The sequence below is a fragment of the Perissodus microlepis genome, chromosome 20 (genome assembly GCF_051167445.1).
Source record: "Perissodus microlepis isolate ML-2025 ecotype Zambia chromosome 20, ASM5116744v1, whole genome shotgun sequence".
Classification (NCBI taxonomy): Eukaryota; Metazoa; Chordata; class Actinopteri; order Cichliformes; family Cichlidae; genus Perissodus; species Perissodus microlepis.
Genome location: NC_140480.1, coordinates 20,378,001 through 20,402,641, shown reverse-complemented (window position 1 = coordinate 20,402,641; position 24,641 = coordinate 20,378,001). Strand labels below are relative to the sequence as shown.

General features: G+C 45.2%; 1 protein-coding gene across 4 annotated transcripts in view; it reads right to left on the bottom strand.

Moving 5' to 3' along the window:
- Positions 1-23,859, bottom strand: part of flna (filamin A, alpha (actin binding protein 280)) — a 42,383-nt gene extending 18,524 nt beyond the window's left edge. For 3 of the 4 annotated variants that reach the window (XM_084918051.1, XM_084918052.1, XM_084918053.1), the window contains exons 1-9: positions 23,562-23,858; positions 14,321-14,791; positions 5,254-5,505; positions 3,323-3,420; positions 1,753-1,900; positions 1,513-1,631; positions 1,361-1,438; positions 1,065-1,227; positions 784-984 (exon numbers count right to left, since the gene is read on the bottom strand). In XM_084918051.1, coding sequence (XP_084774177.1) covers positions 784-984; positions 1,065-1,227; positions 1,361-1,438; positions 1,513-1,631; positions 1,753-1,900; positions 3,323-3,420; positions 5,254-5,505; positions 14,321-14,690 — 1,429 coding nt within the window. In that variant the 5' untranslated portion in view covers positions 14,691-14,791; positions 23,562-23,858. Of the gene's footprint in view, positions 1-783; positions 985-1,064; positions 1,228-1,360; positions 1,439-1,512; positions 1,632-1,752; positions 1,901-3,322; positions 3,421-5,253; positions 5,506-14,320; positions 14,792-23,561 lie in introns of all 4 variants that reach the window. The other variant, XM_084918050.1, reaches the window with a different exon arrangement.
- Between the last annotated feature and the right edge of the window lie 782 nt (positions 23,860-24,641).

Here is a 24,641-nt window from a genome sequence, read left to right as displayed (position 1 = left end):
CACGGGCTCACTTTAAAGGACGACCATGATCTAAACGTTATCAGTTAGTAGGGGATCAGCCTATACTTGGCAAGTGGCAACCCTTAACTACTTTGTTAATGTAGGACCCGTGCAGCTCTTTCCATTTAACACCAAAGCAAATGCATTTGTTCTGTGAGCCCATTATACAAGCTGAATTTGTTTTCTGTGTCTGACAGACTCGGGCTACATGGACGTCTTACTGGATCTCAAAAAGACAGTGAGTTACTATTAGGTAGCAGCCACACCCACCGTTCTGCTAAAAGCTATATTTAAATCATGTAAATATAATTCTTAGTAACCCAGGTCACTGTTAACTTAAGACCACAGATTGGCTGTAATGAGGAACTGGTTTCCTGATCAAACACACTACAGCTTAATTTTCTGGGAATGCGTTTCTTCATGAATGTGCTGAAAACACCAAATAAGGAGATTCACACCACTGTGGACGCTCGAGTCACGTGAAGTTTACAGGCAGCCGACACACACAGCAAGTTTACAGAGGGGAAAAACACACACACACACACACGACAGAGTAGGTACCAAAGAGATCCCAGGAAGGAAGAGGCTGTTCCAGAGAGAGGACAGATGCCAGCAGGCTTCTATCAAAGAGAAGAGGACATGACATCCAGCAGAGGAACACAGCAGAAGTTAGACACAGGAGAAGCAGAAACACATTTTAAAACAGCTGCTGTGGTAGAAGTGTTCAGTTAGCAGTGACATCCTCCCAGATTTACACTCAGTGAAGCTGTAACATATGCTCACCCTCTCCCACATTAACTGTGAAAGGACTCTTGCTGATCTGACCACCAGCAAAGGTCACGTAAATGGTGTGCTGGCCCTCCTGGGTGGGTTTGTAGGTGCAGCGATAGCTGCTGTTACCCTTGTCCTCAATGGTGCACGTCACCGTGTTCTTATTCCCTGCAGGGTCCATGATCACCACTTCCACCTCTCCAACACCAGCACCTTAGAAAAACAGGAGGAAACACACAGTTAAACACTCCATGTGGCCTGATGTTACAGCTAGCTGCACAAACCTACATTACCTGCTGTGTACACATCAAAGTAAGTGGACTTGTTAGCAATATTTCCTGAGGGCTCGAGGCCCGGTCCCTGTGCTGTGGCCTTGCTGGAGTCTCCCTGAGCCATGCCGACCTCCACCTCGAAGGGGCTCTTAGAGATGTGTTGCCCTGCAAACAGCACAGTCACCTACAAAGGAAGGAGAGCAGGAAAATGGCATGTTAGCTGTAATCACTGCTTTGTGGAGCAAAACCCATTTTCTACCTGAAAGATTACTTTAGGGATTATTTCTCACATCTTTAACATTAAATTCTTCACTCACCTTGTGCATGCCTGTCACTTTGGGGACGTAGACAACAGAGTAGGTACGGTTCTTGTCATTGTTGGCCGTCACTTTAGCCTGAACACAGACACAATCGTTTTTAAATGAACAAAACTGAAAGTAGAAGTTACACACAAGGATGGATCACAGACCTCCTCTCTGTGGCCTGCAGGGTCCTCCACGTAAACCAGCACCTCTCCCATTCCTGCGCTGATGGTTTCCACGGTGAACGTAGCCTTTTTCATCACTACATTACCAATGGGCTCGACGCCTTCACACAACAGACAACATGTTAAAAATGTCTCACTGCAGTATGAGGCTCACAGTTTCTCTGTGGATACAAGCAAAGGTGCATCAGCTGCATGTGGTGATGCGCGTGCATGCCGACGTACCTGGGCCATAGGCACGCGCCTTCTTGGGGTTGAGTTTGGGTCGCAGAGGTGCTCCAGGCTTGAGCTTGGCTTTGGGGAACTGTGACAGGTAGGTCATGACTGAGTGCTCGTCCACATTGGGGTCCACGATCTCTTCAGGGGTTATCACCTAGGAGACGAGGAGGAACATTTTTCTAAATGTAACGGCGGGCAGCCCTCCCCACGACTTGTTTGCATGTTTGTAGTAGGAGAACCAAGGTGACAGCTGTGCAGACGGAGGCAGGGCTTGATCAGTTACCGTGGAGATTACCCACAGGCAAATCCAGTGATGTTTTGATTGTGTGATTAAAACCACACACACGAGCCTGTACGCATTTAGAAAGTACCTGAGACAGTCGCACGCAAACCAGGAGCCAGACAAACCACAGAGTCTGGAGGGGAAGGACGCCGACAGTTTCTTAGCAGAAGCACGACTGAAGGCGGAAACGCCAGCGACCACAGAGCCAACTGTCAGCACGCTACAGCGTGCCAATCATGCCAACAGTACTGACACACACACAGCACAGTTACGCCACACAGGCGGCACAGGAAACTGAGTTCACTTTCAAAGCTCCCTGGTAAATGCTGAAAAGGGGCTCAAATGTCAGGTTTCCCCACATGACTGCACCAGAACAGATTTACCATTTCTAGTTTGCCAAAGACCCTCTGTAGCCTTACATAAGACTGAGGGGGTCTTTGGGGGGGGAACCAAGAATCGGACAGGTATGAAAATGACCGCTCACGGACCAATTTACAAAACAAACAAAAAAAAAAAAAGAAAAAAAAAAAAAAGAAAAGAAGCCATCACCTGGGACCGTCACTCAGATAAGAGAATACTTGCACCCCTGTGTAAGGATTCAAAAACGAGCTGCTGTACAAAGATAGATGTTGTGATGGTGACCAAAAGGAAAAAGCTTCACTGCAGATAACAATCACCCTCAGGAAATGCACCACTTCCTTGTGTTTGGTGTCGGAGGGAGTGAAGTCATTAGCAGGTGTGGATAAGAGTTCAGTCATAGTTTCCAGAGCGTAGCATGATCACCTACACCAGCCTAATGGCAGACTGACTGCAAACGATGAACAGTCTGAAAGAACACGATGAGTTTACTGGTGAACAACCTCCACACTCTTATTTTAAAAAGTTCACCTGCTGTTAACCAGAGGCCCAAAGACCCATCAGTCAGCAGCTTCTGTAAAGCCTCTCAGCCTGTGGATGAGAGTCTCCAACAAGTTTCAATGACCAGTCCTCAGTGAAAGGCTCCATCATTTCACCTCCATTTAGATTAACTGCAGATGATGGAGTCATCCTCAAAGTCACCTTAACTCAAATCAGGTTTTTGCTTTATATGCAAAATCTGTTCAAAAGTGAACGGTTGCTTATTTGTAAAACACTTGTGACTGGCCACAGTGACCAGCAGGAAGCAGTGCATTTACCTCCAAAAGGCAGATAATAACTCTGGCTAAACGTTAGCTATGGAGAAAACATGATTGTGATTGAACTGTGTTCCAATATCCAGCTTTTTTTAATGTTACTCCTTCATTATCAGGTCACCTGTGGAATGCCGAGCCAGTCATCAGCTTGCTGCATGGCTTCACGTGCGTTGTCCACTGGTTTTGTCTGATCCCACTGGTCCCAGTCAGGACACAGACCTGCAGGAATAAGAGGTCAGATGGATTCACTATATGAAGCAGAAGGGTTCATTTATAGTACTGGCTGTACTGATTATGACGAGTATAAGATCTCAATGAAAAAAGTGTTTAATGATATTGAACTTGCTAGAAATGCTAATGCAGAGTGGACATTTTTCCTGATGACATGTATAAGCTCAGCTAGCTCTGCATTTCACCACCGAGAGTGGATCTGTCGTGTCTTTGCTAATTTTCTGTCATTGCTCCATATTTTTATTAACACTTGCATAATTTAAAATAATGTGTCCTGGCTTCAGAGGGCTCCAACACTTAGATCTCTTGACAATGAGAGCAGAAATCCCCAATATGGTCATCTGAAGCATACAGCTCTGCCCCACCCAGCCACTGTTTAAGGTTGCACTGAGGAGCTGTGCCAGGGCTGTATAAGATAAATAAGAAGTTTGAGTAAAAGCAGAGTAGATCCCCTTTACACAGTGAAACAGCATTTCTGATTAATTAGACATGGAGTGCTTCCTGTTACAGCCAGTCTGTCTAATTAAGGACAACATGTTGACTCCAAACTTGTAGCCTTGATGATATCCAGAAGATAAAGGCAGAATGTCTAATCTCTGCAGCAGTACGTAGCTGTGGGCAACCCTGGCTCCCAGACATGTCTGCCCTTGAATGATGAGCCTGTCCTGGAAATGCGGCCATGTCAGCAGTTATTTACTTGCTAGTAAGTCTGATGGCTGTCATTTCAGGACGCTGCAGTAAATCTGTTTGCTTCTGTCGAGGCCTCGTCTCCGGCTTGAGGTTGCTGGTGAGCCATAGCAACGCCAAACACTCCAAGCATGTAAACAGAAACCCCCGTTTGTCCCCCGACAGAGCTCTGTACCCCCTCTGGCTGCTCATTATCACTCTTCCCATCCGTTTTATTGACACGTGAGAATATCATGCTTTCCCCTCACCCAACCTCCAGCTGTCAGTCACTGCTGCGTGTTTAATGTTAGACGTATGAGGCGAGGTTGGTGTGCAGTTTGAGGAGTGGTAGTGCTGCGTCAGTGCACTGCTTAGTTCCACAATCTTTAAGTCCTCTCTAGCTGCTGGACTGAAATGTGTCACTATGTGACACCTGCACACAGGTCGAGGACCGTTTCACACGTCAGCTTTAAATGAATGCTGAACTGTGTTGGCCTGATTATTGATTTTAGCATCTCTACAGACACACACACACCTCAGTATTTCTGCTGCTTTGTGACGGGGACTGTTTCACTGCAGTGTCACTTACTGTGATTGGCTCTTGTTTATTATTGTTTGCGTAGTTATTTACTACCTTTGTGTCTCACTTGGTGAGCCACATTACCAAATGAGAGCAACATGGTTTACACATTCCCTCGGGAAGTGAAAGACACAAGTCCCCTCTGGGGTCAGGTCAGGAAGGACTGGTGTCAAACTCAAACATGCAGACTTGCTACTGTGAGCCTGTGGGACAAGCTGAAAGTAGCTTCTCACCACACTAGTGTGATCGTTGAACACTCCAAATTTAATGATTCTTTATCAGTTAACATAAAAATAAATAAATAAATAAATAAATAAATAAATAAATAAGCGACTAATTTTTAAAATGGCCTGTATTTGTATAGTGCTTTAAAGCATGTGTCCGAGAACATGTTTAAAAATACTGAATCTTCACTGGAGCAGCAGAACATCGAGACAGGAGCCTCGTCTTTCTGAAATAAATGCATCTCGTTCTTGGTACTGGGCTCGTCTCAGGCTCAGCCCCTAGCAGTAGGGTAAACACACCCACACACCAAAGACCCCAGAACACCTCAACACATTCACGGTTTAGCTCACCTGGAGCACAGCTGTCAACCAGGGCTCCCAGGGCCCGGCCGGTCTGCCAGTCTCGGTTGAAGTTGGTGATGGGGAGCTCAGGCAGCTTGTTCTGGATCCATCCCAGCAGCCTCTGCTTGGGGGTCTTCTGCTTGCCATCATCTGCCTCTTCCTCTTCATCCCACATGGGCATGGAGATGGAGTAGTGCAGGATCAAGGTCCAAATCAGACCCAGGATCAGCTTCAGGTTTCCATCAACAATGGCTTTAGAGTCTGGGGACCAGATATGAGTCACGTTAAACATTCGCACAAAGTTCCTTTATTTTAGAAACCAGCTTAGACCACCATAAAGCAAAGCACGACTAGAAGGTCTCAGCCAAGGACATGAAGTAATCTGTACTTCAAATACTCAGATTCCTCCTGCTATCTAATGTTTGGCTGGATACATGCCCCTCCCCCTTTAAACATATTTCAGATGGTCTAATTTCCAGTGGTTGTCATAAGTCGAAGATGTGGCCATTCTTGGAGCACTGCATTTCACAAGACATTAACTCAGAGCCCAAACCTTTTGTTTTTTTAAAGTAGGAGGATAACATCAGTGCAAATTAAAAGCCGGGTTTCTGACACTGGTGGACAGAGTGCACGTCCTCAAATGGCAGTACAGCAACACCGTTTGTGGTTTGGTCCACCGCTGCAAAGCTTTAATATGAAAACCTTGGAGGATACGTCGAGTGTAAATGCATTTGTTTCAAGGACGGCAGATTTGACCACCATGTACCAGTCATGGACTTGGTTAACTAACTACCTCATTATTGCTTTACATCAAAGGAGATTCAGTACATTAAACTCCAGGATGTACACAGAGTCCCGCTGACTCTGTAAAAACAGTCATTTTCTAATGGACTCTAGGCTGCTCCACTATTTACCCAGCGGTTGGGGATGGACTCATCTGATTTTGTGCCGGATGCCCTTCCTGATGCAACCCTCCCAATTAGCTGGGCTTGAAAGCAGCACTGGGAGTACACCAGCTTGGAATCCCCACAGACTGGATTTATGAAGACGCCAACAGATTCCTTTCATGGTGTTTTATTAACTCAGTGTGGATGACTCATGAGCACAGTGAGTTTAAGTGTAATGAAATGTGTATATAAATAAAATTGACCTTTTATTTGAACTAATTTTAATTTCACACGTCTTTGATGCATTTTTGCAGTGTAATAAAACTTGACCATTTTTGAAACTCCATTTGTGTTAATGAAACCGTGATGCTGAAGCGTGACAAAAGACATGAAATTCATCTGAATGAGAGCCTGAACTGTCTGAATTCAGACGATAGCGTGAGAACTTCCAGAACAGAGTGCCGTGATGAGTGCAGAGCTGAATCACATTAAAACTGAGACATACTGACACACTAGTTCCAGTTGTGACAACCACACCAACAGCACACCGACTTCTGTATTTGCATTTTTCTATTTTCAAGTCTAAACCACATACTGCTACAAGCTGAGTAAAAGGTGATGCAACCATAAGCTAGCCTGGGCATGAGCACACATACCGGCCCACATAAATGCTACTGCATGCACATAGCTTGCACAAGAAGCAAGACCAATGATTCCTAAGATCAGGTCTTGAGGAACGGGTGTGGCGCAGTGTTTGTGCGTTTCCAAGCTGATGTTGGTCAAATTATTAGTTAGAGAGGAAATAATGGGGCCAAGTTCAGATTCTTGGAAGAACCTGAGATCCAGTTCTGAAATACGAACAAATCCCCACTTTTACGTGCAGTGTTTTTGTTTTGCAGGGTTTGGGAGAGCTTTAGTCTTCATTGCGATCTTAACTCCCCACCCCCGAATTTACAGCTACACTGGAATAACTGTTGGTGACAGCAAACCAGCCTCAACCACAGTGACACCACCTGAGGCCTGGGCTGGAGCTACTGCAGCATTAATGGTCTTCTCTGGGAGTCAGCGAGAGCGTGAGGATGCATGATGCAGATAAAGATGAGGAACAGAACAGCAACAGGAAATCTTTTCCCCATAACAACCTTCAACAAGTCGAGCTGTTTGTGCACATGCAGAACTGGGACAATCTGTCTTAGCTGGCTGCTCGTCTGAATCCATGCGCCAACAGAAAAGCGTGCTCTCGAGCAGCCAACGCTGCTCTACATGACATGTCAGCTGCCTTCTGTTTGCCGTGGGTGGGTGAGAGACACTCCATAGGGGTGATCAAACAGAACTGGATCAGATGCTTGGATGGCCAGCTACTGTGGGAACTTTGAGAAAGAAGCAAAGAGGCAGCAGCGGAGGAGGGGGGGGGGGGGGAGAGATATGTTGCCTAGGGACAGATATAAACCCAGGACTTATAAACTGTTATTAGTACTGATAGCAGAGTCTGAATAAGACCACAGGTTGGTACGTGTAGCAAGAATGCAGAGCAGCTAAGCAGGGGCGTGTCAGCCTGCCAGCCATCCCAGCAGAGACACGACAACACTACTAGTTTTAGTGCTTGTACAATTAAGAGAACACAATCTGCTGCTTTTAGTTCAACACGACAGTCCCCTATAAAGGAATATTGTTAGGACTTCATTCAGCTCCGAGTCTGTGTCTTTGATTCATGTCTTGCACACACAAAAGCCACTAAACATTCAAGGAATCTGCCAGCATTCCCAGCAGAGCACAGCTCACCAAGCCTGACAGAGCCCATATATGGACACATGCTGCCACAGACTCCCCCCTCTGCTGACTCATACACCCCCTGCAACAAGCTTGCTTGTGTGTGTGTGTGTGTGTGTGTGTACACACCACGGAGGCTACCGTATGGAGTGTCTGTGGTCCTTTTACTCCTAAAACTCCCATGATTCATTGGTATGGCTCGTCGTTACTGCAGCAGCCCCTCCACAGCCCTCCTGTGGCATTACATGACATCATCACAACCCGTGACCTGTACCCTGACCTGGTCTCAGCAACGAGACCACGGGGAGCGAGAGCGCTCTGCACGGTTCAGACTGTACAGCAACATCTGGAGCAGATTAGTCCTGAGAGCTTGTAAACGGAAGAACAAGCAGCAGTCCCGAGGCCTCTCCCTTCCATGTTATCCTTACACAATAATGATGAAGTGTAACCGTAGCATGACTGTCACCATCTCTGTACGTTCATAATATCATCTCCAGCTCACATGTGGAAAGGAATTCTAATGAAATTCTGGTCATGTGACATGACCATACGTGCATGTGTAACATACATATGAGGAAAAAATAAAAAGATTAGTGTTGAAGTCCCACTGAGAAACAATGGGACCATCATTTCCAAAATGAGCCTTATGTTGATTCACAAAGATTTGAAACTCATCAGTTTGATGTCAGAGTTTGTTTCCTCTGCTGCACGACTCCAGATTAACCATAGAGCAGCTGCTGAGAACGTAACTGCAGTCACAGGGAGACGGAAGAAAAGACATTCATAATAAAGCTTAAAAAATAAAGTCATTTGCTTTGTTCATGCTGGCCCACATATACCAATACACTAAATGTAATCTATTGTTATACCGAGTTCAGGCTAAAAGATCCAAATGCTGAAATCTGTGGCCTGCAGCTGTTCTTCCCCTCCCACTTCTTCCTCTGACTGCACCAAGCCACACTGGAGCTACTACACTTCCTCCTCTTCCTTTCTACTCCTTCCACTCATCCTCCCTCCCCTCAGCACTCCCTAAGCTGGAAAAAAAAAAAAGTTCCTCCTGGTTTTTTAGCCTTAAAAGGGCAGAAGCACACTGGATTTGGCAGGGCCCCCCCACCACCCCCAATTCCCTGGGCTCTGGTTACAGACAGGGAGGGGAGGAGGCAGGACAGACAGGGAAAGGGAAGGAAAGAGGCAGAAGGGGCGGAGGTCTAAAAGAAAGAAAAAAGGTGCGGGGAGTAAAAGTGCTGCATGGGACATTTTTATAAGGCTGCACTGACAGCAGCACACACTGAGGATGGGATGTGTTCATCTGAGTGAAGCAAGCAGAGAAAATGGCCTTGGACAAAAAAGGATGATCAGGAGGTGAGGGAGGACATGGGTACCATGTCAAATGATGGAACACAATACAAGTGTTTCCTGGAAACAGCTGAGAAGTACTATTAAAGTACTGATTATTCCCTCCAGAATCTCGTCTGTATGTAAAATCTTATGACATCGTAATAAGAACAGTAACATAAGACATTATCTATGAAAAACAATGTGTCTGCTGTTTATGTGCAGTTTAAATGTGTGCTGGAAAAAGTGCTTGTTGAGTTTGAACATGAGGCATGGGGAGTTGTGGCAGTTTTCCAAATATGATGTAATGGAATAGCCAGAATATCTCTGGACTGAATGGGAACACACTCTGCTAATTCCAGGATCCACATGACCAACCCCCTCTGCCTGTGCAGACAGGAAGTTGTGCTAATGATAATGAGCTGGCAGGAAGTGATCCATTTTGACCTAACTGAGTGGCTAAGAGCTTATCGCAGCCTGACCTGCATTCCTCTCTGCCCTCATCACCAAAGGCTCTCCTTTCCTTCATCGTCATGTTTCTGAAAGATTACATTTAAGATCATAACATCCAAACACAGCAGGCTAAACTGGTGAGTGAGTGTTCCCAGTGGACCTGTGCAGCACTCATCGTGTTATGACCAAAACAGGAGTTTTCCGGGTTTCGGGAGTAGCTTAACTTCAAAAAGGAACCCACCGCTCGGTGAAGTCTGCTTATTAACATGGTCCAAGTTTCAAATAGTTTTCCACCAAGCTGATAACTGATGCAGCAACAAGCATCAGTGTAGCTTCATATGTTGGCTAATGAGCAATAAGACTGAATGTGCCAGTTTGCTCCATCTAGCAGCTCAGGTGTCACTGCAGCCAGGAGAATCTGACTTTAACCAAGGAAACGTATTCATCTCCATCACATGGCTCTTTAAACACCTTCTCTTTGGTTAATGTCAGAGATCAACAACACTGGCTTAAAATTAGCATCCATTTCCTCAGGTTATTTGTAGAGTCATGGTGCCACACTGTGTGGACATTCAAGTTGCAAAAGTAGAAACACGGCAGAGGGAAGATAATGTTTGACAGTATGAAACTTAATTGTGCAAAATCACATATTTGTTGTATACAGCAATTACAAACATCTTTACGTGCTTTGACGTTTCCCAATCATCTAAGGAACACGTGCAAGCAGCACCTTACAGTTGTGACAAACTTCCTTAAATGCTTCATCGTCCTGGGATCACTTCTATAAAACTTTTCATTATCATGGGACAGCATAACAGGAGGGAGCAGCTGGCTATTACTACACAGGCGTCTGTCTCAACCTGCTCACCTCCACTACCAGCAGACACAAGGAAGCTGCCATTTATGAAGATGATTCCACACCAAGCCTGGAAGAGCTTGGCACAACATTCACTCATGCACCGTTTCTGCATTTTCTGCACAGGCTCAGTCAAGTTCATACAAAGCAGGGTTTCAAATCTGGGTTTGGCTGACGGGCTGGAACAGAGATGCTGCTGACATGATTATGATGGAGAATGAACCTCTGCACAAGCAGAGGAATATTTGATGAGGACAACAAGTCTTAATCTGCTGAACAGCTAATGTTTGTTAAAGCTCCATTTCACTTAGACACAAATAGATTGAAGCTTGTACAAACATGGGTGTGATGAGGGCAGGGGAACAATCACTTACACCGTCTTTGCACAAGGATGCAACAGGAATTTCCTCACAGCTAAAGATTTATACAGAAGATGCTTGTAAGATGTTCTATAGTCACAGCAAACTAAACGACTGCATGAGATGTGCTGTTGGATCACTGCTAACACCACTGCCTGCTGCTGGCAGCCTCTGTGACTGAACCCATGTTAGGTCTTTGGATTCATCAGTAGTCATGAGTCTGCTGCTGCTGCCAGATCATGTGGGGCTTTGTCAGAGAGATTACCTGTTAGGCTGGAGCCTGGTTACAGTGAAGCCTGGACTCTGTCACTGTGGCTGGATACCACGCTGGCCGAGCCGTGCAGCATGACAACTTCCGCAGTGTGCAGGAACACGAGTGATGCGAACCACACATGCAAAGGCACCATGTTTACAGCTGAAGGAGCAAACAAGGTTTGGCAGGAAGAGTCTCCTTTAACCATTTATCTCCTGTGGATTTACCGTCAGCAGGCCCATTTGACAAGTTCTGTTTAAGTGAAAGCGACTCTTCTGGTTTGTCCTACAGACAAAACTCAAATGGTTCAGCAAAGATCAGAAGACGAGCTTTACAGGCATGTTTAGTGTCACAGTCACAACCTACTGATGTCTGAACACACAAAGCAGAACTGACCATCTTTGCTTCACATTTCGTTTTTCAGAATATTTACATTGTTCCTGAAAAGTGATGATTTTTTAAACTTTACAGCCAAAGGTGTGTAATAAGTCCATTTGGCCAATATTATTATTGGTTAATAAATCTGGGAATCTTAGTCTGTTGCTGTAAGGTGGATTAAAAGACACACAGCATCTCTATGGGAGATTCTGCTAGACTGATTTTGTTAACCTTTCAGTAAAGTTGGCCTAAAGGGAAAAAAGAAAAACCATCAGACTAAAGCTGACACGCTGCTGGTCCCAGTGTTGCATTTCCTGTGCAAAGAAGAACATGACATATCTGTAAGAGGAGCGTTTGCCAAACAGCCTGGCTCAGCCGGTGAAGGAGAGCCCTTTGTAACAGAGCTCAGTACCGGTCGGCGGTCGTCCCTCTCCAGATACATCTCCTGCAGCCCGTCCACGGAGCCTCTGCCTTTAAACCAGCAACATTAGTTCCAGCCTCTCTAATGTCACCCTTCCCAAAAAGCAAAGTTCATTTGTTTTACTGTCAGACTGAGGCAGCATGCTGAAAGGTGACATCCAATCTTTAGAGAGGTTCAAAAAGCTGACTGTAGAAACAGTGACACTTTCTGCTGCTGGTTTGGACGTGCATCTCTCTCCTTCATTTTGTGTCAGAGTCAAAAATCTGGCATTAAAAAATGAGATTTGACAGAACAGAAATCCACTGATGGTTACAGCACGGTGTTTGTCAAATCGTGCTCTACCTGCTGCTGACATGCAGCCAGAGTCAGACATTTACATGAAAAATTCTTGAAATCCTGCTGATGCTGAAAATATCAGCTGTCAGAAAATACCAAAGTACCGAATACGATAGTTCTGTTTTCACAAAATGATTATCCCATCTCTTATTTGTAGCCTGCACTCCATTAAATCCCTGTAATACTTCCCAGTTAGAGGCTTTGTGAGGGCGTGTACGAGAATGGGAGTTTGTGCTGACGTTCGCTCTTTATATTGAGAGCAGAGTGAAGCCCGAGTGAGAAAGACAGAATCTCACACATGAAAATCTCAAGCAAGCACAGTAGCCAAAAATAAGACTGTGGATAAGGACAGCCAATCAGAACAAAGTGGGCTTAAAGGGGGAGGAGTCGTTATTCCAGACAGAGCTACACCAAGGCCGTGTATGAGATAATGGTTAATCACTCGGAGCTATTCTAGTTTTTATTCTTGGAGTGAACAAGTTATAGGTCACGTACTGAACGTCTGTCAAGTTCAGTGAGGACAAGTTTGCCTTTTCCTCCAGTGCAACGCTGTAAAATAAGAAACACTGGACACCTGCGTCTCTGGGGTTGGATGGACTACTCCACAACACACAGCTGTTATTTGGAAACTGTTGCATTTTCAGTAAACGAGAAAAAGACAAGTGAAATGAGAAATGAAAGGTGTGGCCATCAAGATGCAAGATGAAAGGAAACCTGATAAGTTATCAGCGAGAAAATATGCTGAAAACCAAACTGGGCAAAGAGCAACAAGAATAAAGCCCAGAGAAGCAGAGAGCATGTGCATCACACTGAAGAGATGTCAGTTTGGCAATTTGTGGTGAGCCTTGCTGCCTGGGTGTGTCCACTTTCTGCAATGAAAGGAGGAAGTAAAAGAAAAGCAGGCTCCTCTCTCATCTTCAGATTAAATGAGTCAAAGAGCAGCTAAGGATGAGTGAGTCAGCAGGAGGAACAAACAGAGGCTCACTCATGCTTCGCCCCAAATACCAGCAAAGCACTGCTTTCATTAAAACACACAAACGGCTGCATGTATTGAGAAAATGAGGGTGATGTGTGTGAAGAGGGTATCAGATGTGTACTTTAAATTGTCAACCGCAATTTCTGCAGCAGCACCTCCCAAATTTAGAGCCACCCCATCGTCTCCCCTGCAGAGCAGCTGGAGGCAGGAGCGTGTTCATGGAAACCAAGTGAGCCAGACACCAGAGATGACAAAGACCCACTCATGTCTGAGTCACAGAGCTATCACGCATTTCCACCCACAGACTCTGTAGATAACACGGTTACAGACTGTCTTTACTCCAAGTAATGAGGCAGCATTTTATTTGCTCTTACAGACCCTGCATAATGAACTATAGTGAGGACTCAGCTGTGTGACATCTGCACTGTTCTGGGAGAAATATGAGAAAGCAGAACATCAGTAGCGCTGTGAGCAGGCATGCAGCTGCATGTAGGCAGAGCCAATTCAAACTTTATGTCTGCTGCAGTCCAGCACCAGCCCGAGCTCTCTCCACCACATCAACACACACAGTAGGTCTGGGGCAGGCCCACAGAGCGTGGCTCTGACAGGCCCGGCCGGCTCAGGCGGCTGAAAAACACCCCACCCACCGACCCCACAGCACAGTCAGACCCCCTCCTCCCAAAACAATCGGCCTCAAACCTGAACAGCCCGAGACAAAAGCCCTGCGCCCCCGGTCACCCGAGGGAAACGCCTGCTGCCTCACTGAAAATCCTTTCAGAAATGCTGGTGCGCGTTTAAACACTTCTGTTACAGAAAACCTTCTAGTGGGCTCCATAACTGGTTTTCCTGCGCCCCACGGTCGTGGGCTGCTCTTAAAATGATCACCATTTACTACAGTGCAATCAAATGTGACCACTTCTTTAGGAACAGCAAACATTTCCCCACAGACAGCAGCGCAGGAGGGAGCAGAAGCCATCTGAGTAAACCTGTTGGAGTAAAGCTGGATCAATCACGCGTCCTGGCACTCACTCACACACACTTATCGGACCCACCTATGGACACCAGCTTGATGTTTTCCTTGTCCAGGAACTCCAGAGCCACCGACACGTTCTCCAGCTGCATCTGGCGAAAGGTGGGCCTCTGGTTGTACTTTCGGAACATTTTCTTCTGAGACAGGACCTCCAGGAGCCCGATGAGCCGCAGCCCGTCGCTGAGATCCGTCTGCAGGTTGCCGATCCTCTTGTTGACGCATTTCAGGTGTTCGTTACACCAGCGGGTGAAAGTGTTCTGCTGTATCTTCTTCCACGGCGCATCCTCGGCCAGGTCTTTCTCTGTAGCGGGCATTTCTGCGTCCTTGTCCGCGGAGAGAGCGTTTGGAGCGGGCGCGGCGCTCTGGTGGAGCCGGGGGTGGGAACCACTCATTTTTATGGTCTCGGCTGTCTCCTGGTTCGCTGGCTTCTCTTTTTTTTCCTTCGCCCTGGGTGGAGTCTTCTCAATCTTCCCTTTCTCACTTTCTAGCTCGTCTGTTTGTGGAGAAAAGAAAAAGAGAGGAGAGAACAGTTACTAACAGCCTAGAGACAAGTTTCGCAAAGAAAGTAGGCGGCTGAGGACGGAAAGGGACGAGTCGGCTCCATTATCCGTGTTACAATCAGGAAAAAATGGGAAACAAATACGAAGAATGGTATTTAGCCCCGTTAGACTGTGTCCCAAACTTATGCCTGGCTCAGCTAAGGAAACCCAAATGTCCTGTGTTGGGGCGGTTAAGGTGTAAGAAACCTGAAACTTGTTCACATTCTAACTTTACGCCATGTTTAACAGCAAACGAGCATCTCGCTAATTTTACTACCGAGTTTAACTCATTGCAGTCAGAACAGCTGCTGTGTTTGAACATTTAGCCATTTTTAATAAAGACAGTCAGCGGTGTCCAGAGAAAGAGCTCCGGGCTGACAGAAACCTCAAGCTGCAGCTTCAAGTCAGAAGTACGCGTAGTCTGAGAGTCATTGTTCGGTTTGCCCTCCGCTGAAGCACCTTTGTAAACAGGCTCCTGTCTGAAGCTAACAGTCATGGGTACAATAAACTGTCCCCAAACTAATGGACAGCGCTGGCTACACCCAGGACAAACACCAATGATCATAACCATCAGGCCACAACGTGCCAGCAGTATTGTGTGGAGGAAACAACAACTGTGATGTCACTGAAAATCAGAAAGCAGTGAAATTACCTCTGTGGTCTTTGTAATGTCTTCATGTGTGTTTGTCAAAGACTGTCCTTATCCTGGACCTCCTAGCGTCCCATTGTGGGACTATGTGACAGTTTGCACACCGTTAGTTCCTCCTGTGGGTTTCACCTGCTCCCTTCTTTGACCTGCCCTCATTAGAGCCTGAGTGATTTCACCTGCTCAGCCTCAGCTGTTGTTTCCTTCTGTGTTTTAGCTCCTTTTTACTTGTTATTAAGGTTTTTATTTTAATACCTGCAACTTTGTTTCTGTCCGTGTGTGCTTTGAACTGTATCACAGTGTCACATATGATAACTTTATGTTTGTCTCACACCTGGTTGTGCTCCTGTCTGAGTTTCCAAAATGGCTTCAGACAGTAAACAAGTTTAGCTGAATCTAACTAGCATTATTGCTATAGCTCCCCCCAAATAAATCCAATAATCAATGCTGTTATTATGATTCAAATTTACAAAGTACAGCTGTGAACATGACTGCTCTGTAAGCTGCAGTGGAGTGTTTCTGACTGGACGTCTTCTAAGTTTTCTCTGCAGTTTTTTGCTGTTTTTAAAAATGAAACTTAATGGTGCCATAAAGTTAAAACTCTTAATATTGTCATCTTAATTCAGTTTTTACAAATACCCACAAGTATTTCCTTCGAGGACATAACCCCCCCATGACCTTTATCCCTAATGCCATGCTGTGGCTACAGAAGCAGAGGGGCTGTTTTCAGAGCTCGACAAACAGATTTTCCAGCAGACGTACTGCACGGTCCCTGTGAGGATATGAGCTCATCTTGTGCTCGGGGTCCCAGGCGAAGTAAATATTTAGGCTATCTGGAAGGATAAGCAGATCGGGGATTCACTCTTGTTTGTTTGTGTGCGTTGGAATGCATTCAATGTTGTTCAACTTTCCTTTTTTGTGCAAGCATGGACAGTGTGCTTATTTGTGCATTTGAGCGCACAGTGTGAACCTCTGCCTTCGTCTGTGTGTGACATCACTGTGCTGTGTGTGCAGCCCCGTCAGTAAAGACAGGACTGTGGACCAGTGTGCTGTACTGGCCCAGCAGCGTGATCACAGATCAGCTATGTGCTCTACACTAACACATGGTAGGCTAATTATGAAGTCTGATAAGAGCCTGGATCGACTGTTTTCATCACTTTGTCTTCTGCATTGGAGACACGTGCTGATTGCTCTTTTTATGTTTACCAAAAAATATGATGGCCAATATTATAACGAAGCATCAAGCAAGCTTTGAGGTGAACAGTTAGCAGCTGTCAGCCTGGCATGGTGAGGTACTATACTGGTCACCAAGGAAGCTTACAGTTTTTCACCAGCTCCATGCACGCTGCTCTGTGACTGCTTTGACCTTCAGAGGTAAGGAAGTAAGCTGATGGCCAAAACTGTTGTTCCTCTAATGGGCACAGTCTCGAAAAGCTCGTCCCTCCACACAGTTTTCTTGATTTCATAATAGAAATAAACACCATCACAGCCTGGTGATGGAGGTCTCTATAGTGCTAGTTTCTTTCATAAAAACTGTACAGTGGGTAGATCTGATCCATTTACATTTTGTTAAGTGTTAAATCAGACGTGGGTAATCCATTGGTGTGCTTGCACGGGCAGATACCTGTGAATGGGACGTGTTGACTATGTGCTCTGGTGTCTTTTAAGCATTTTTAAGGAATCAGCTAACAAAAAAAAATCTTTGCTGATGATTCGCGATGTTGCTGCTCCACTTTTTTTCACCTCACCAGCAGATATGCGTGCCTGCGCATTGCAGTGATGCAGTTCATGTATGCAACTGTCTAACCAACCTTACTAACCATAGCTGATAACTTAAGCAGTCCACTGTCTGATGCAAATATGCTTCTAAAATGACTGGTTCTTATATAGCGCTTTTGAGCACTGAGCACTCAAAGCGCTTTACACAAGCACATTTTTCTAGGTGCTTTCTAAGTAACAATCACACACACTCATACTCCGATGGATGCATCAGAGAGCAATTTGGGGTTAGTATCTTGCCCAAGGATATTTGGCATGCAGACTAGGGGAAGCCAGGAATCGAACCACCAACCCTAACCCCCTAACCCTACCCTGCTCTACCACCTGAGCTACAGCCAAGCTGTAACATGAAAGCTCTGTGCTTTATGCCATCAGATGGGTGCTTCTAGTGATTTTTGAATGAAATTATCTGACAAATAATAAGTCTGTACCACTGTTGTGGTACAGTGTGTCAGAAGTTTTTGTTAGTCCACTCCTTCACATACAACTTGTGGTTGAAGCTTGCTAAACAGGCTTGTTACTATTAGTTGGGAACTGGGGAATTCACCCTTTAAAGGTGAGTTTAAATATGGCCACTTTTGGCTCCTCAAAGCAAAAGGCATCATGGTGGTGGCCAAAAGTCTAATGTACAGCATTCATAGGCACATAAATAAGATACGGACATGTTAGCAACTTATTTCCAAAGTGTGACCAGCAGGACTGAACAGGACATTTGATGAACTACCAGATTTGTAGCTCAGTGGTTTCTGTTGCTTTGTAGTGTCCAACATCTGATTATGACTTCTAAGCAGGACGTCAGTATTATCTGTGTACCCTGACCTTTAAATTCCTTTTTTTCCTGTGAGTAACACACCAGCAGCAGCTCTACAGATGGGCTTGGATGTGACTCTGCAGCTTTTTGACTAAATAAGGAGTTCAGTGCCAGGAGCCAAAGTGCGGCCAGCAGCCATCAAGAATGCTTGGCCTTTGTGTGTGTGTGTGTCTGGTCAAAGGAGAATCTGAAGAATGCTCTTCACCCCCATAACAACCCCGGAACCTCCAGACTTAATAACACCCCAATAAAAGCGTCCCGTTAATGCTACACACACCAAGTGGCACCAGCATGCTTCTATCATCCTGTGGTCACTTAAAGAATCGAACAATACAATTAGATCGTTTTGGTTTTAATTGTGTAATTCACATCATTTTACAGTGTGCAATGTGCGACAACAGTGGCAGAGCAGAAAACAGGCCAAATAAACACAATGTACCAGAAAGAAGAAGTGAATAGATGCATGGAGTGGAAATGCTTGGAAGGGGGTAATCTGTGGTTTGTTCATGCCAGAGAGCTCAATGAAGTTCTGCCTGGAAGTAAGTGAAAGCCGAGGAAGCTGGCAGAATATCCAGCACATATAGAGGCCTATTGTTCCAGAGGAATTTAGAAAATAAACAGGAGACAACAGGCAGGGCGGGACGGCAAGAGCTCACCAAGGCAAGACTGAGCTCTCTCGCTTGTCATTTGTCTCCCCCTAGCATTTGATTATGGTACTACACTTCTCTGTCCTGGAAGTGTTCCAGTTATCTGCTTTTTGGATGTATCCACTTTTTATACTGATTGTTGTAACGTCATCACTGAGTTCAAATGTACAACAGCCTCCTCTGCTGAGTGCTGTTGAGGACTTTGCCACCACCACAGAAATCTAATTAGAAAATCACTTAAAATCACTTCATTAAAGTGCCCAAAAGCTGCATCGGTGTTAATCTAACTAATGCTTCAAGACAGACTGAAAAATGTGTCATTCAAGCTTCTTACCCACACATCAGGACCTCAGTTTAGACTCTAAGCTCAAAGACAATAAGGTAAGAACATGAATGAGTGCTGTAAAAACACAACCTGACCACGTCAGTGTTGAGAAAGGATTTCAGAGAGCCAAATCCAACAGAAGGTTACAGAACTAAATGTGGCACTGTTATTCTCTGCTTGTGCAGGAGGCCTCCAGCCAAAGATCACAGTGAGTACAACAGGAGTATATGCCTCATTCCCTGGATCGGCCGAGACGAAACCCAGAGGCTGGAGTGCTAAGACAGAGGTACGAGTGAAGACCTGAGAGATGAAAACCACTGATTTATGGAACAAATAGAAGAAGGGAAGAGCTTTGGATGTCTTGTAGTATTTTTCATCAAATAGTCAAATGTGAAATCTATCGACCTGTCTATGGGCCATGGTATATATGTGTGTGTGTGCGTGTGTGTGTGTGTGTGTGTGTGTGTGTGCGTGTGCCTTCATACAAATATCGAATATAAGCTCTATTCCACAGAAAGGTGTCGACTCAGTCTCCACTTGAGTGAATCTTATATAGCTGTATAGCACCAGCCTGTCCCAGCTTCAGCTTCTCATCACTTACCCCACCCAATCAGCCACAAGTGTGAGCAGAGCAAAACTCAGCACAGGAAATGTAACACTGCACGCGATAACACTGCCAGCCACATTACATGCAAGACAGTGTGGAGACAGCCAGTCAGAAGCAGAGATTACACCTAAATTATGGTTTTCCCCTCCAGTTTCTGTAGACAGTGTGGTAACGGTGGCACTTGTTAGCTGAAAGTAGGACAAGACATGTCAAATAAGGACGCGTTTGATTGAGTTGTTTACATCAGATGAACCACGCCAGCATCCTCTTTTGTCTTCACAGTATATACATCTTTATATTTATGAGAGAGAGGCAGAAATCGAGTAGTACCACATTTGCCTGGTGCTTGTCTGCATGCAGGTGAATCCATTTGTAAATCATAAGAGGAAGTTATAAGCCTCGAAAGCATCAACAGTTTAGCTTTCATTGTCCTTTTTTAGTTGGCGTTGCAAATATTAATAGCTGCACAGAACAGGAAGTCTTTGGCCTGACATCTGTGGTGTGCTGGCTACACCTGACCCAAACAGCGGCTACTGACCCCACCGCTAAGCCATGCTAGGACAGCCATGCTAGGACAGCCATGCTAGGACAGCCATGCTAGGACAGCCATGCTAGGACAGCCATGCTAGGACAGCCATAGGTCCTCAAACTGTGGAAAAGCTAACTCGCTTAGCTTAATGCCTCTCATTCTAGTGGATTTAATTGGATCTTTGCCTTTAAACAACTTTTTTAACAAAAACAAATGTATCTATAGATACCTATAGATAAACTTTCTGAAAGTTGATTAAATATAAAGACAGTGGTATGCAGAAGTCTTAAGCCGCCACTCACTGGATATATTTTGCTAGGAAATTGGGAAAAGGTGCAGCAATTAACTGAGACATCTGAAAGTGAACATATATAGAAACACAGTATATGAGGCAAAACCTGAGAATCCTAACGAGCTTGGAAGTCAATATTTGGTGTGATCAGCTTTATTCAACACAGTCTGAACTCTCTTATTCAAGCCTTCTGTGATTTCATTAAGTAGTATTTAGGAGTAGTTTCTTGGGGGACGTTTCAAAGTCTTCTTTACAAACCGAATGCTGTTCAAGGTGACCCCACGTTTCTTCAATAATGCTGAAGTCTGGAGCCCAGTCCACCACTGTGTATTTCTCTGTTCAGCTTTGCTTTTACTTTGTTGGCAGTGTGTTTGGGATCGCATGCTGAAAAATTAAGCTGTTGCTAATCGGATGTTTTCCAGATGGAATTGCGTGATGGATCAACATCTGATGGTAAGGAGCCAGACATTCTTCTCTTTAAAAAAGACCCTAAGTCTGGACCACCAGTCCCAAACCATGACAGAGCCTCCACCATGTGTGACAGACATCTGTAGACACTCACTGTAGTATTTCAAAATCGTGGTCATCAAAGCTGTTTCCAATGATTTTTAGTCACCTTCTTGTGTAATTTAGCATAATTCAACCTTTAGAGTCATTTCCTTTACTCAAGAACGGCTTCTTAGTAACTACCCAAACGGCCCAGTGTCAGCTCTTTGCTGGATCTTTTCCTTTCTTAACGATATGACTATGACATACTTTTCATCTGCTGTATGTCGTTTTTCAGACCTGATACTTTTTTACCCTCCACTCATTTTTTTGTTTTGTTTAAGGCCACATAGCTCATCAGCTCATCAAACACCATTTGATTCCTGACCGAACTCTGTTTCCTGGAACTGCTACAGTGCCTAAAGATGGTTTAACAGATGAACAGCATTACAAATGAAAATGTTACTATGTGTTGTCACACACTGGTTCATTCTTAGCTGCCTTTTTATGCCTGATTGAATCATAGGTCACAGTGAAATGGCTTAGCAAAGGTAAGGCACAAGGACTGGGCTGAAAATGAAAGACAAAGCAGCCAATGCCCACACACTAACATCTGAGACGTACTCCCTTAAGGACCACTTTAAAAAGATCACAAGAAACAAAATTGAATAAAATGTGGGGGTGGCTCGAGACTTTTACTGTAGGTCTTATCTCACCATAATATTTTTGCAAGAAAAACACCAAGTCTGCATACATTTTTCTGTTTTAGGGAATTTAAGTTTTAACATGTCATCGAGTTTGTTACAAAGCATTCACATGACAAAAGCTAAACTTTTAAATTTGCTGTAGAGAGGGGGGGTTGATTTCATTTAAATCACACATGTTGTATGTGACAATTAGTAACCAGTAAAAACCAAGTAAAGGTGATGTGTCTGATACAGGTCAGCTGAGGAGCTCTGAGTTTGTGTAGAGCACAGGAAGCCCACAGTCCTCCACAGCGCTTTAGATGAAAGCTCAGTAGGAATGTTATGACCTCACCATAAAATCACCTGCCAGAAAAGCTTTAAAAAAAACTGGTTATATTTAAGAACAAAAGAGGCGCATTCAGGTCCTGCAGTCTCATCACCAAACAACCATCATGACAGCACTTTTCTGTTTTTGGAAGCTTACTGGTGAAGTGGACATGACTGTCTGGACTGGACCTTCCTTAGATTATCTCCTACACTCTGCCATGAACTGAAAAGAACGTTTGTGTTTATATAACTGTATATAATATGTCTATAGGCAACAGTTAGTTCTTTAGAGGCTTCTTGCAACTGCTAAGTGAAAGGACACTGCCACACTGTAAACTGGACTTGGATCAGAGCGTTCAGTTTGCTTCATCACAACTTATAAATAGTAAAGTACTGATACATAGATGTAAGCCTCCCAGTCTTCGAGTGGCATGCTGTTGAAGTTTAATCTGCAAATGATGTCAAGAACAGCAGAGCTGAAACTAAAGAGAAATGCTGCCTTGCTTCTATGGTTATTAAATGTGGATAAATGAAGTGTAACGAAGGTCATGCTGTCCTTGAACATGGGAGCTGCGTGAAAGCTTTCCTCCCATCTGGCCACGCTTTGAGAAGCTGCTGACCATAAGAACCAAAACATGTTGCAATGATGTGCATCAGGTGTAGGCACTCAATGAAACTGAAGCTTTATTATGATTATTACCGACTGACTGACAAATACTTGGCAGGCATCTTTTTGATAATTGCCAGACTCATTATTTTTATGTTTTCATCGATCAGTTTTCCTATGCCAGCTATCACAGGATGAAAGGTGTGGTCCACTAGGAGGGGTCTAACCTTCACACTGCATAACTTATCGTTTCTTTTCCTTATTTTGAGAATTAGATGATCATCCAGCTGTGTTTCTGAAATGTGTTACGTGAAAATTCAACCATTCTTCTGAACAATATCCAGATTAGATCAAATGAGTCCAGACTGGAAGGAATAATTATTTCAAGCAGCCACGAGAGTAAACTCTGGGACAGGTGCACTTTTAGAGCTGACTTTGCCGTTTCGAGTCTTCAGTCGGGCTGCTGTCAGGGATTGCTGATACTTCGGGAGGTCAACACTTGGTTCATTTTCAAACGTCCTCAACGTAAAGTGGACCGGGCGGCGCGCGTGCTCTTGCGGTTTCCCGCTCCCGGCGGCGGAGGGCGCACGCGGCCACCACTTGGCCCCCCAGTAAAACAGCACCAGTGGCCGCGGATGACCTTATTTGGTGTGGAACCCCTAATTGTAACACCGGTGAGTCCGCTGCTGCGGTGCACGCGCGCAAAAACCAGCAAATAAAGTTTACACGCAGGAACAGCGTGGGGCTAATCGTGGACCACCAGGGCAGTCAAGCCCTCAGCGCACTCAGTAAACCTCCTTCAAAGTTTAACAGGAAAACCCATCCACCGCACCCGCGACAGAAGCAGCGGACACTCACGGCTGAGCCTCTCCAGCCCGCTGCAGACATACCCACGGAGCTGACACAGAAAACTTCAGCACACATGCCACGCAGGAAGCCTCACAGTGTGAGAGGAGCCTCCTCACATCGGGACCGCACTCACCTGTGTGCTGGAGCCTGTGATCTTCAGTCGTCTGTGTGTGCGTCCTCCGCCTCTCTGTCCGCTCCGTCTGCGCGCAGATGTTGCTGTGGTCACAGAGGGTGTGTTTATGTGTGTGTGTGTGTGTGTGTGTGTCCGCACCGAAGTCCCGGAGCTCCCTCCCCACGCTCAGTCCCGGTGGGGGGAAATGTGTGTATTGGTACTGGTGGCGCAAAAGAAAAGAAAGAGATAGCTCTCTTTCTCTCCGCTCTTTTTCTCTTTTCTACCTCCACCTCTCGATTCCCCCCTCTCTCTCTCTGTCTGCACCGTGAGAGCCTTAATTGGTAAACGGGTAAAGCATCAGAGGTGCTGGGGGTGTTTCTCTCTCTCTCTCTCTCAGTCTCTCGCTGTGTCTGCCTTTTTTACTTGGTGACGTCACGACCGCGCCTGGATTTTATAGGTATGATGTCACCGGTCTGTGCTTTGCTCTCATCTCATCCACTTTTATTGTATGCTGGTGTGTGTGTGAGTGCGTGTGTGTCTGTGTGTGTGTGTGTGTGTGCGTTTGTGTGCGTGTGTGTGAGTGTGTCTGTGTGTGTGTGTGCGTTTCTGTGAGTGTGTGTGAGTGTGTGTGTAAAGCTCCACATCCGTCTTGCCTGGTATTTCTGTGTGGTCATATGTCTTTCAGGCCCTGCTCTCTTTCCTTTTATCTGTTATTGTTAAGCGAGACTGAGGGAGCTGAGTTTCTCTGTCAGGTCCTGCTCTGACTCAACATGGGGAGGTTGTATGTGTATGTGTGAACACACACACACACACACACTGTGTTTCAGTGCTCTCCAGCTGAGCATTGGCTCAGGAAACAAGAATGTTCGGCCTCTGCTGTGCCCTCTACTCACAGTTCATCAGTCTGGAGGGAGGATGGACGGAAGGGGGGGGAGGAGGTAGAGAGGTTTAGGGAGGTGAAAGTGAGAGTGGAGTCAAGAACAGAGAGACTGTATTATGTAGGGAACATTAGGAATATCTTTTAATAGTTTTCCTAAGTGTATTAGAACATATTCTCCATCCATACATCAAGTCCACTTTCTTCTTCTTATGTAAGTTCAG